At 39.2% G+C, this 13,537-nt stretch overlaps 2 protein-coding genes across 2 annotated transcripts; one reads left to right on the plus strand and one right to left on the minus strand.

Annotated features, from left to right (window-relative positions):
- Positions 1-82: 82 nt before the first annotated feature.
- cldc1 (C-type lectin domain containing 1) lies at positions 83-10,310 on the minus strand. The gene is made up of 6 exons (XM_072393986.1): positions 9,889-10,310; positions 8,476-8,586; positions 2,623-2,748; positions 2,381-2,532; positions 635-756; positions 83-291 (listed from the first exon to the last, which is right to left on the minus strand). Exons 1-6 carry the CDS (start codon positions 9,977-9,979, stop codon positions 129-131), a joined length of 765 nt encoding a protein of 254 aa, XP_072250087.1. The 5' UTR covers positions 9,980-10,310; the 3' UTR covers positions 83-128.
- A 967-nt stretch (positions 10,311-11,277) lies between these two features.
- Positions 11,278-13,520, plus strand: LOC140316236 (CD209 antigen-like protein C). Its single transcript, XM_072393987.1, has 5 exons — positions 11,278-11,432; positions 11,515-11,679; positions 11,788-11,939; positions 12,025-12,146; positions 13,285-13,520. The coding sequence occupies exons 1-5, from the start codon at positions 11,408-11,410 to the stop codon at positions 13,445-13,447; spliced, it is 627 nt and encodes a 208-aa protein (XP_072250088.1). The 5' UTR covers positions 11,278-11,407; the 3' UTR covers positions 13,448-13,520.
- Positions 13,521-13,537: the final 17 nt, after the last annotated feature.

The following is a 13,537-nucleotide window of genomic DNA, read 5'->3' on the forward strand; positions in this document are numbered from 1 at the left end:
AAGGTCTATGATGATATTTATAGTCATTTCATTCCGACAGAGGATTTCTCTCCCGATCATGTAACATTACTGCTATTTGTAGCTCTCACAGCTCTGTGCAGTTTCCAAATTTTTAAGCATGTAACCAATCAGTTAAGTGGAATGGCGTCCATCTGGCAGATTCGTTTATAAACATGATCACAAGGAACATCGAACCATGTCTTTGAGTGGCTGTCTAAGGTGGCACAGTCCTCTCCATGTTCTCCTCCTGACTGGTGGTTGTCTGGCTCCGAGCTCCACTGATCCCAATATCTGTGACAATGATAGCGAGCAGGACAGAATAAATAAGGTACATTATTGAAAAATATGAAAAACAAGGTCACCCATCTCCTTGACTTATTGATCATGAAATTAGATTTGATGCGTCTGAGTTTAAGACATAAGAAATTATGTATGCTTGGAATTTTTTCAATTTTACACTTATGCTGATTACGTAAATGTAATAATAATGTTACTTTGCTTTGGCTCTTTCATTTTCTATCTGGACAGTTTACTCAGTATTATACAAGTCAAAATGAAAGCAGAAGAGCTATTTGAATACAGATTGAAACAAACAAATGAATAAATGACTTTATGCATGAGATATCACTGGTACTTATGCCGGAGTGTCGTATTGTCCACCCATCTCCAGTCCCCTTCGTTCTCAATATCAGAGAGGCCAATCCAGAAGTGGTAATCAAATCCACCAATTCTCCGAGCTTCTTTTTCAAGAGCAACCTGGAAATAACACACACGGACACATACACTTTTATAAGACATTAACATAATGTATTTCATTGCACCAGGGAAAAAAGGGAAAAAAGAAAAAGCAAGTTTGAGTCCTTTAACACCAAAACTCATAACACATTATTGTATTATTGCACTGGGAGGGAATCTCAGTTGCCATAGTTACAGAAACCAACTCCATTTCTTTCTTTAAAAAAAAAAACGCATTTGCAGTGTATATTGCAAGGTGTTGCTATGTGGCAACATAAGCCGTCTTTGCAACTTCTTGATAATTAAAAATAATCTTCAGCACCAATTGGCTTTTCCGTAGAGGATGGGCTATTATCTATCCAGTCACAGTATGTACTTTGATGACATCACATGGTGTTTATATCACCTAAAGTGTTCACTCCTGTAGAAATACTGGGAAAACATATTATATGTAACGACTATTTTTTATCATGTAAATCAGTGGTTTCAGTGAATTGATAACAGATGGAAATATCTGTTGTTATATAAAGATATAATGTGGTGAGGCTGAAAAGAGAGAAAAGGTGCCTTTGCTTCAGAGAGAACAAGTTAGGGTTCAGTCATCAGGAAATATGGGAGAAGTAAAAAAAAAAAACCCACTGCAAAGGCATCATGAAGCTGTTTTATATGCAGAATCCATCTCTGCCTTGACACTGTCATTCTGTTGTGCACACATTGTTGCTTCTTTCTGGATTTTCAGTGATTTCTGTCAGTTAATTTTCATTAATGCTTAGCAGTAGTTTTTAAAAAAACATTTTCATATGCATAAATAGTACATACAGCTTTCTTAGTTTATGCTGATTTAATTAGATGTATTTTGTGAAAGGTTTTCACATTTAAAATGGAAGTACCAGAGTATTAAAATCCCCTTCCATTAAAAGAATAAGCCATTATTGCACTGGCAGAGGATTTCTGCTTTGAGTCTGCAGAGTGCCATCTACATGCATCAAAGATGCTTCCTTGGTAGGATGGGACCTCCCACGTTGTATCGTTCATATGTTGGGAAAGAGTCCTGTCTTGAAATTGAAAAAAAAACATAGTAGAAGTGTCCTAACAAGGTAGCATAGGTCACAGCAATGGTCTCCACTGACGGTTACAGCTGAAAATCTGAGGTAACAAATAAAACAGAATCTGATTAACAAACAAACTATTAAAATGCAGATTGTAGAAGTGTAGAAAAAAGATCAGATAAAGTGACCTTGCTTTGCAAACAAGTGCATTTGTGTGTGGATCTGTGACAGAGGAGAACATCGTTCTAACACACGATTTCTCCTCTTGTAGACAGCATGCAGTAACGGACCCAATTAAGGTGAATAAACAACACCTGTTCGGGTCAGCCAGGCTGTCAATTGCTGATAAATTGTGTCCAGTGTTCGCACACATAAACACACAGTAGGGTGTGACTTCAGATGACATTACACTGACTTATGTTCATTCCAATCCTAACCATAACTTTAACCATAACAACTGTCTTCACCTTAAATATGTAGGATTTTTGTTGAAGGGAACTGCTTTTTGTCATCACAAGAAAGATGTTTCCCCATAATATGAGCCGTACTTGAAACACACACACTAAGACACAAATCACACGCATGAACTTGCATACATGCTGTTCCATGGTGTGAAGTATGGTGAGGTGGCCACCCATCTCCTCACAGCTGTCTCTGCTCTTTGGCCAGTCCAGCTTGTCACCGCTGAAATAGTAACACTGATTCCCAATATGAAGCCAACCCTCTGGACACTCCCTGCACTGCTTTACTATTAATGAGAGAAGCACAATGAATGGTATATTAAAGACAACAGGAGATAAGGATACAGTTTGTTTTTATCCTCTGTAATTTTGGCTACCTGTCTTTGAACAGCTGTGTCCCAGGGCAACGTAGTCCTCACACAGCTGGATGTAACGCCTCTGCACTGACTTCAAACCCAGAGATGGAGAATCGAGGGGGGCTCCTGGCACTGGGCTGCCTATCACTGATAGATAGATAGATAGATAGATAGATAGATAGATAGATAGATAGATAGATAGATAGATAGATAGATAGATAGATAGATAGATAGATAGATAGATAGATAGATGGTGATCCAGTCCATCCAGTATTTGTTTTCTCGACATGTACATTGCTTCATTTAGTTGCTTTTTTCATTTGCTCCTAAACTTCTCCTCAGACATAAGATGCTCCTTTGTACAGTCTGTGAATCTCCGTAAGGTTTTTATTGTTGCTTTGGCAGGAATAATTGTGTTTCTACGAGCTCCCTTGCGGGTGCAAGATATTATCATTTACAAGCTGGTTTCATTGCCACAAACTTGGACGTGCGTCCTCTGTTTATGCCGTAACTTCCCATTTGCCTACTAAAATTATATAAAAAAAACAATATCTCAGTGAAGCCATCAAAAAAAGATTGATTGATGTAATATAAATTATACATGTGGATACATACTTACTTTTTTTTCATTAGGTCCTGTCACACTGACACAAACAGAATATTAGAATGGGTTTTAAGGTTGAAGTGGAGTGAACTAAGGTTTTTTTCCTATTTTGCTGCCTTACAACTTTGAATTAAAATGTATGTTTTTGGATTTTATGCTATGCCCCTATACAAACAAACAGTAAAATGCTTGAAAAAATTCTAAAAGTAAACTAACTCCCCTCGAATATGTTCCAATGTGACGTTTGATCATGGAGGGCTGCAACGACCTATGACCATGTTTGTAGAAAATGCGGCCTCTAGTGGCCCCGAGTGTAACTGCATATGTACTGTAAAAACATGAAGTCAATGAAGATGACAGTCGTGGTCACAATGCACGAATATGTTGTTTTAGTCCTAAACCTTATCATTATTCGACAAGAAGTGACAAAGCTGTTTCTGTAAAATGTCATCAATTAACGGTAATGTAACGCAAAAAGAAAAAGTTGTTATGATGTGTTGCTCTCAAACTCATGTCAAGAGCACATGAATGATTGAAGGTGCTACAAGTTACAGCAACATCCCATTGTTTTTGTTACATCTTAAACGAATATTTGAGAATATCTTCCACTCTGATGCAGAGACTCTCATATGAGTTTTCCTCTAGCTTGTACGGATGGTACCTTTACAGATGCTGTTATCAGTCGTATGTTAGTATATAAATTTTATGAACCAATTATCTATATGATCATCAATTGGAGGACTTGCTGTACTTAAAAGTATTGTGGATCCTAACCCTCTGCATATGTATGCTTTAATTCCCCAAATTTGGTTGCAGAAAATTACTTTGAGAAGTCTGACACTTAGAGTTAATCTGTCTGCAGTTCATGAGTCAGGCAGTCTCTTTATATATGTAGTTGCTGTAAAAGGCCCTGTGTCTTAGTCTTTGTGATGACTGTAACACCACCAAGGCAAGCAGCACAATACAGATCAATTAGCCACCAGAATAGGTCAGGCACACAGTTCTGGATATGTATACATTAGGGGCTGATTATAAAAACTATGAAAATCTCTGACTATCTGAGCACAAATATACCAATATTTCACAATCATGGACTTTTGTGCTTTTTCTACTATACGACCCTCACTGGACTGAGGCAAATGCTTTATCTTTTTTATTGCCTATTATAGATGTCCAAAAGCACACTCAGCTGAAGAAAGATAGGAAGAATGAACTATCACAACAACACACTTGCCAAGAAAGAGAAGACCACCAAAACTGTCAGACCAGACAAGAAGGGCATTATTCAGAGAGGTGACAAAGAGGCCAAAGAGGAAGATGCAAAGAAAATTCAGGGACGAAGGTTCACTTTTCATCATGACAATGAGTACTCGTAATTATACGATAATAGCCCGACTGAGACACTGTCATGTAACTGCTTCTGGCCCCAGTGAGGTCATATCCAGAGAAAACAATAAAGTAACTAAGCTCTGTGGAGCACGCTGATCTCAGTCACATGATGTGGACATCTATGCATCTTAAATTCATTGATGTCCTTCTTGAGATTTTGCAACACAGAAATTTCAAACTGCCTGACGTTGCATAGCTTACATTCTACTTTGTTTAACGCAGGATGACTATTTATCATGGTCTATAGATTTGTTCCTTTGTTTTAGTGTTGTCACAGTTTTGATTCCCATGTTCTGTATTCCAGTCAACCATATTTTATTACTGGTTGATCCTCTGCATCTTGGTTAACACTTTGATTTAGATTTGGATCTTTTGCTACATACTCTGTGACACTATAATGAAGGCCTGGGATGAGTTGAAATGTCCTTGAACGGCCTGATCAAAGCACAGTCCTGATTTTGACTGAGAATCTGTGTTGTGGCTTAAAACTGCTGGACACCAACAGGAATCATCCAGCTTGAAAGAACTGGAGTAGTTCTGCTTTCAGAAATGGGCAAAAATCCCAGGACTTAGATGTGCCAAACTTACAAACTCCAATTCTAACAGCTGCAGAAAGCACTTCTACATAGTATTGGCTTTGGGGAAATCATTGTAATGCTCGCTCAAGTTTTTAAAAATTTCTCATTTGTTTTAAAATGACATTTTTCACATTCAAATTGATAGGCATGTTGTGTTTACCCTAAAACCCATTTTAATTTCAGGTTGTAAAATAAGAGGTCGTGAGGGTGAATACTTTCACAAGGTATGCTGTAAAGTGTAGTCTAGTACTGTTCAGGTTTCAAGGAAGTGAGAGTTAAGTCACTTATTGTCTTTAATGTCATTTAACGTGTAAATGACGTGCACATAATATATCTTTTACCTCAGTTTTCTGTAGAATCTTCGTGTGGTTAGTAAATTATTTCCTGTGTATTAAAAATGATAAAAAAAAATTTAAAAAAAAGTTCCTCTCGGTTAAATCTTTTGATTTTCTGGTAACCATCCAAACCACAGGTGCAGGTCAAAATGCAGGTGCAGGTGTGATACTGAAGTTAACTGCGGTAAGGCAATATCACAAAAAACAATGTCATACACATTGTGAAATCAGTTTGAAACAAAACACATCCCATAGTGAGGTCTCAGTCAGCACACATTTCTTCACTGCTCTTCAACTTAAATCTAGTCCTTCTTAATAGTTTCTTTTTGATGACAAATAAATCCTCTTTTGGGGGATACCAGTGTGGCTCAGATTTCTGTACATATCGTCATCAAAGGTGTTTTTTCAAGCTGCTCTTTCCTGTAAGGGTTATATCTCTCTACCTTTCTCTTTAAAACACCCCAAAGATGTTCAAAGTTCAAGTCATTTCACATACTTGACCAGTTTATAGTTCTCCGCTCAGCTCTTATTGTGTGATCATAGCAGTGTGCCACATGTCATTATCAAGCAGGAATGTTCCCTTTCTGCCAAGCTTATGGAGTCCGGGAACCAACTTTGCAGCCACTATTTTAGTATCTTGACAGGCATTCATGGAGCTGTTTTAAATGTCATCACTCCAACACCCACTGAGATTGTGGATTCCCTGAGCCCCGTATTTACATTCACATTTACATTTAGTCATTTGGCAGATGCGTATATACAAAGCGACTTAAAAGAATGGAAACAACATTCAAGCCTAAGTGCAGTAAACTAAACCCTGTCTATACATGGAGCATGGAACAACTTAGTCTAGAGCTATCAGTATGAGACAGAAGAAGTAGAACAAGTACAGAAGTGCAGGTGAGTGCAGTTAAGTGCAGGTTAGATGTGATAGAGTGTTGGAGGGTTAATAGAAACGATTCTCCCTGAGGAGTTGTGTCTTGGAGAGGCTCTTTAATGTAGGTAGGAACACCCCTGCTCTGATAGCACTTGTTAGCTTATCCACCATTGTGACACCACAAATGAGAACAGTCTGGACTGAGACTGTTCATACTGTTAGGTTGGGCGGCCATGGCTCAGTGGTTGCCGGTGGTTGGTGATTCGATCCCCACTCTCACCTCTCAAAAAATATTGGTGAACTGACAGCTGGAGGCGTGGCAGTTCACCTCCTTGTCACGGTTGAGGTGCCCTTGAGCAAGGCACTGTACCCTCATGCCCCCCGGGCGCTGTGAATGGCTGCCCACCGCTCCAGTGTATGGCATCTATCTCTATGAGTGTGTGACCCTGTGACATCGTGTGTATGCATGTATGCGTGACAAATAATTCTAATCTTAAAGTATCTTAAAGTATCTTAAAGGAGGAATAAAGTAGTCGAAAAGGAGCTCAAACCTAAATGTCTGAGTTGAAATAGATGAGGGCAGACCTTGCAGTTACTCTGCAGGCAAGCATTAGTGACTTGAACTTGAACTTGGCAACCATGGGTAACCAGTAAAGTTCAATAAGGAATGGAGTGACATTTTCCTTATGTTGTAGAGAGCAAATTGACATATCATGACACTCCCACCTCTGTGCCTCACTGTTAAGACTGTTGCAAGCTCAAACCAAACATAGTGGACCCCACCTGAGCCAAACACATTTATCTTGGTCTCGTGTAACCAAATAATGAGCTCCCATTATCAATTGGGCTTCTTCTCGTGTTTGTAATGTTTGATTCTAGTAGTTCTTATCTTATGTCGACTCTTTCCCCTGGAATTTGCAGCCAATTATAATTAATAAAACTGAATTTATGGGCTCTTTTTTCTTTAGCTTCTTATTCCTTATTCGGCACATTCTCATTACTGCTGAAAATGCATCTCAATTCATTTTTTTGTTGGTCCCCGATCTTCCTGTATCCTTTTTCCCGTTTGTAATGACTTACCTTGTTTTTTTCCTCGTCCATCTGGCTCTCCTTTTCCATTTGGAGCCAGGATGCAGACATGCAGATATACTCATCACAAAGCTGAATATCGAGAAACCACCGTGGTAACTTATATCTTTAAAAAATAGGAACATATTATATAAAGTAGTGTTACATCACTTCTTCTCTCTCATGTAACAGACCCAGTTGCCATAGAGTCTTTTCTTTTATTCCCTTGTCTTGATGTGAGACATCATTTTCCGATATTAAAATTGTACTCTGTAGCATTCGTATGTGTGGAATGTGTGTGTCAAAGTGTGTGTGGTAGTTGTGGTAATAGATCAAGCACGAACAGCCCAGTAGTGTTTGCTCTAAATGGGAGAGTAGCCTCACAAGCATACTGTCAGGATGAGCTGCCAAAGACTGTTGGCCCTGCAGGAGAAATATTTCACAATCATGGACTTTTGTGCTTTTTCTACTACATGACCCTCACTGGACTGAGGCAAACGCTTTATCTTTTTTATTGCCAATTATAGCTGTCCAAAAGCACACTGAGCTGAAATAAAGAAAGAATAATCAGTGTGGAATTGTGTGAGGCTCGCAGAGAGACAGACAGGCAGCAGTGAGCAATCAAGTCAGATCTTTAGATTTTTACCCGTTGGGAAGGCATCTGATCTGTGGAAAAATCCGAATGAGGGATGATAACAATACAAGAAGAACAAGTGGTCCTGCAGCAGATGGTATGGCCCCCACAGAGCCCTGACATCCACATCAGGGAGTTAGTCTGAGGTTACATAAGAAATTAAGAGACAGCATAAACCTAACTGCCTTAAGGTTACCTTTAAAAACAATGTACAAGTTAACTAAGGGGGCTTATTCAAATAATATTCAAGTATTGGTTGAGGCTGTCTCTCTTTATAGCTCCCTCTACGAGTAAACTGATCAATAACCAAAAAAAACATCATTGATTCACTTTTAGAGACTAAATCTTTTGCACAGAACAAAAACAGAGGAAATTGTTTTTATACTTACAGAGTACAGAGAGTACGATGTTGGCACAGATAGAAGCCAAAAAACCAATGAGTATCAGGAGGGTAGCATGACTCCTCAAACATTCAGTGTGCTGCTTCAGTCCCTGTGAGCCTGATTAGACACAAAACAGTCCATGTTATAGCTGTTGTCAATTAATCGCCTGACTGTGAGTACATAACAGAACTATTTGGGGTTTATCTGAGAACATTTACTATTTCCAAAAGATGACATGTAGTTAAAGTTAAGTGTAGTAATTCTTAATCTTTGTGTTCCACACTTTTACATTCTGTAAGTATAAAAATATTAAACCTTCTGCAGTCGTGTATAGGTGTACACCTATACTTACACACAAAGTACAAAGTCACTGCTTTGCAACTCCATCTATCTCTAAATATCAGTAAATCCATCAACAGTCACTTATGGTTACACAAATCAATATAAACACACTCAAAGTGGAGAATTCAAAAGATGTATAACGTGCAAATTCTAAGACCTCATTGGGAACAAGAATTTAGACCTATAACTCACTGACCTTTTGAATTGGAGCCTTTCTGATGCACGAACTCACAGAAACATATTTTCCCAAAGCATAAATTTGAAAAAACCTTGATGAACCTCACCTCATTGTGCCATCAAAACGTGTGCTAAACTGCCCTCAAGTGCCCTCTCTGGAGCCAAAACGCGTGCTAAAGAGTCCTCTTGGGAGCCAAAGCCTGTACTAAATTGCCCTAAAGTGCCCTCTAGGGAGCCAAAATGCGTGCTAAAGTGCCTTCTACAGTGGTGAAGATGCGCTCTATGTGCCCTTTTTTTTTCTTTCTGCCCCTGCCCTTCAAAAAGTCTAAAGATTGGGCCAGATCAACAATCTGGTACATCCTAAAAGAGTAAACACACGGGTGAACTCAGCAACACCAAAAAGCCTGTACGACATTCATGGATTTATTGAAGAATTTACTTCCTTGATAAGGAGAAATTCACTCACAACATCAAGCCTGGTCAGGAGCACTTGAGCAGATTACCTGATCCAAACCACCAGTAACTCTTCATAACTAAAAATCACGATAAAAAAAAAAACTGAGACATGAACAGGTGAAACTGGTCAGAACAGTAACTGAGAAAAGTTCACCTCTGGCTTTTATATGAAAACATTTTTAGAAAAAAATAAGTAATATTCTTTATTGTTCTACAGGGAAACCTGTTGTGGGCTAAAAAGTGGCAACACAATTTGCTAAAGCATCTACATACATTAACACAAAAACATTTTTTAAACAAATACATGATCACCAAAAAGCCCACCAACTTATATCTTATATCACTTTTATCTGCAGATTGTCATCTTAAATCTGTGTAATGGCAACACATCCGACTCTGAATTAAGTATTTCTCTCTCTGTTGCCACAGTGACACACAAAGTACCGTCGTTGTGTTGGAGGATGAGCCTGTTCCCTCCAGGTGTCGACTCCTCTGTGAACTCCTGCAGGCTGTTGTAGTTGTCTCCCTCCTCCATGTCTGTTGTGTCCTTGTTAACACTCCCTCTCTTGTACTGCGCCTCCTCTACTCCCTAAAGGCTTTGGTATCTCTGATCCCGAGTAGCAGTATATCTCCTTGAAATTAAATTTGTCCCTGCTGGTTGATTTATTGAGGCACACTGCCCTGCCTGCTACACCACTGCAGTGTTAAACAAATATTCTCAGAGAGGTGCTGTGCAGTTGGATAATGCTGTGCCTCTGAATGTATAAATCCAGGTTTCTGTTTAGTTTTTCCAGAAAATGGGAGGCTCATTTTGGTGGATTTCTCCATGTTGCTGGGATGTTTCTCTGTCAGTGTAACCTGTATTGCTTAACCCAAGTATTTTCCTTACTTCCCAGCTTTGGTGGGATGACTCAGGCTGTTTTTAAGAACAGGGTAAAGTGATGCCAAGTACCCTACAATTCCTGACATTGACTTAAAAAAAGGGAAACTGCAATAATGACAAGGCTGTGATGGGAAAGCAGCTGGGGACTGTGTGTATGTGCTCTGTGTGTCTTAAGAGAGTTTGGCTTTGAAATACAGGAGAGTACAGAAATGCAGAAAATAAGATTTTTCTGGTGACATGCAGCCACAATTCTTACACATCACTGACACAGAGATAAACACTAAACCTCCTTTTCCTGCTTTGATTAATGTGGTTTAAATAACAGAACCTCATGGAGCAGTGGAGCTGCCAATGTTAGTGGGAATATGCTTCCAAGAAAAAAAAATTGACAGTCTGTTGGAGAAAAACAGGCATCTGGTGTATGTGGTGTAGAGGTGATATTGTTGCAGCTGCTCTCCTTATGAAGAGAATACAAATAACTTTAAACACAAATATTCAGTCAGTGCTGAGTCATACTTTGAAGGCAACCATCTCTACCAATTTTTAATCAAATGACTGGAACAGAGAGGAGACTTTGCTCTTTAATGGTAAATAACATCAAATCTACGTCCATCATCAAATATTTGTTCAAGGGGAAGAGCCGCTGCAGGGGGAGTGTGGATGACCAGGATTAAAATGTTGATTGAACTCAGTTGGATTAACATGATTTATGTAGAGAAAATAAACAAGAGTCTGAGCTGAGTTGAGTTTAAGCTTTTTTCTGATTAATTTCCCTGTTATTGTTAATGTTATAAACAGGGTGCGGCACACGCTTTTCTGAAAGGGAGATGGTCATGCCAGAGCAAGTTTGATAGCCGCTGATCTAACCCCGCACTGCAGGTCATCAGCAGTTTGGCTAAACGATATTGCACCACATGCGTTTACGTGCTTTGAAGATCAAGAAGACTACAATCTGTTTGGTACATTTGTGCAATCTGTACTTTCCTCTGCTGTCTCTTTAGTACATAAAGTGCTCTATAAAACCTCCAAAGAGCGCAGAGGGAGCACACAGACGTTTGCATCTTCAGCTAGCTGACAGACATGATGAATCTAATCAAGAATAAAGGTAAGACACTCTTCAACCGCAGGTGATGTCTGAGTTGTCTGTATAATTGTGCACTAATGCTGCATCTGCTCCCTGTCATCAGGCACTGCCCTCAGTGTTCTGCTTTGCCTCTTGGTCTCTCAAATCTCCTGTCAGGCTCCAGACGCAGAGGCTGCCTATCTGAAAGTGAGGCTAGCCTTGATGAAGGATCACTACAAGCTCCTGTGTAAGAAATACTCCAGCCTGGCACTCAACTGCTCAGCTTCAGGTACTGTATGCTCCTCATTCAGGCACCAACAGATGAATGATATTGTAGTGTCTGTTCATATATGCTGTTCTGCAAACAGTTTCCATTGATTTGATTTTGTCTTCACAGCAATCAGATGCACAGAGTGTCCTGATGGATGGCTTCAGGTGGATGATCAGTGCTTCCACCTCAGCACTGACAGACAGAGTCAGTCGACCGGTGCTGATGCATGTAAGAAGATGGACGCCCAACTTGCCATCTTGACCACCAGAGAACAGCATGTAAGTGTCTCTGTGTACTGTTGGAGCATTTTGAGTATTTTATAATTCAGATGGGGGCATTAATTTGGATGCAACACATTTTTAGGAAGCTGTGGAAAAAGAAGGCAGGAGGATTGGAGGTCTATACACAAACTACTGGATTGGACTGAGTGATGTTGAGAATGAAGGCGAATGGAAATGGGTGGATAACTCAAAGCTCAATGTTCCGTAAGTACTGAAACCAAAATAATTTTCTTAGGTCTGGGTATAATCCATTTGTGCTCTCATTTAATTTAATTTGGGGAAACAAAGTTACGATATTTGTGGGAAAAGTCAATGATCTGACAGACAAGCATCCGACAACAAAAAAAATTGTTTTGCTCCGTTTTTTGAAAAAAAAAAAGAAAATGGCAGGTTTGGACACACAAAAGATTGAAAATATCAATTTATTTTTATTCTTTCTTAGTAGAATCTATTTATGACTAGTATCGACCTTTACTTGCAGTTCATCAGGGTTGACAGACTTATCGAATTGTACAAGAACTATAAACAGTGATAGGCTACAGTTGTGCAAACAAATCAATATAATCCAAGCGACTAGCTTCAGTTTAAGTGTTAAATAAAAACATGTACGTCACACACACACTGTTTACACTCTTAAAGGTGAGTTATTAATCATCCTAACTTTGACGCTCTCACAATAAGACAACATAAAAACAACAAATACGTTCAATATCAACAAATTCTAGTAGTATGTGCAAAACAAGGCCCTGAAGTTGACTCTGTTGAGCAGATGCTGAGTAAAGGACCAACGCATAAAAATATGACCATCAGGTCATTTTTACCTTGTCAAGGTGAGGACTTGATCAAAGTCTTTACATAATCCATTCATTTGGTATTCAGGCATTTCCTCTCTAAACCTCATGGTGGTGCTTGAGAGTCATGCTGCAGAGTCTGTAGCTATTTGTGCTAAATTTTAAAGCAATTAATCAAATAGTTGTTGAGATATTTGAATCTGAACCTAAGTGCTGGACTGATATGTGACATGAGCCAGTCTGCCTGCTTGGTGGAAAACCTGGCTTACTTTAACGGTGTGAATGTGCGGTTATTAATACAAAATAAAAATGGCTGCTCGAACAATATTGTAGTATGCGCAGATTCCCTCTCATATACAGAATTAAAGTTGATTTAAGTTTGCATCAGTAGTTGTTCTTGCAAACTTCATTAAACAACTTTTTCTTTTTTAATTTCACTGCTATCTAAGGCCCTCCAGTTTGTGGACTGAATGCTGTATGAAAACTTAACTCAGAAAACAGTGCACTCAGACAAGCTCACAGTGATTTCTTCTTCAATCCTTTCTGAAAAGATTTTGGAATGTGGAAAAGTCCGAACCAGACAACAATGTGTCCGGTGGGCCGGACGGAGAGGACTGTGTGGTGGTGGACAGCTACACTCAGAGCTGGTACGACGTTCCCTGTGACTTCATGTATCCATGGATCTGTCAGAAGGCCGCCGACCCTCTGCCATGAGAAGCCACCACGCCACAGCATTACCATATTCAACAATGATATTGATCCTTTATTAAAAAAACTTGTGATACAATATGATTGTGTTAAATT

This window comes from Leuresthes tenuis, unplaced genomic scaffold, assembly GCF_036924035.1.
Source record: "Leuresthes tenuis unplaced genomic scaffold, fLeuTen1.0.hap1 SCAF_10, whole genome shotgun sequence".
NCBI lineage: Eukaryota > Metazoa > Chordata > Actinopteri > Atheriniformes > Atherinopsidae > Leuresthes > Leuresthes tenuis.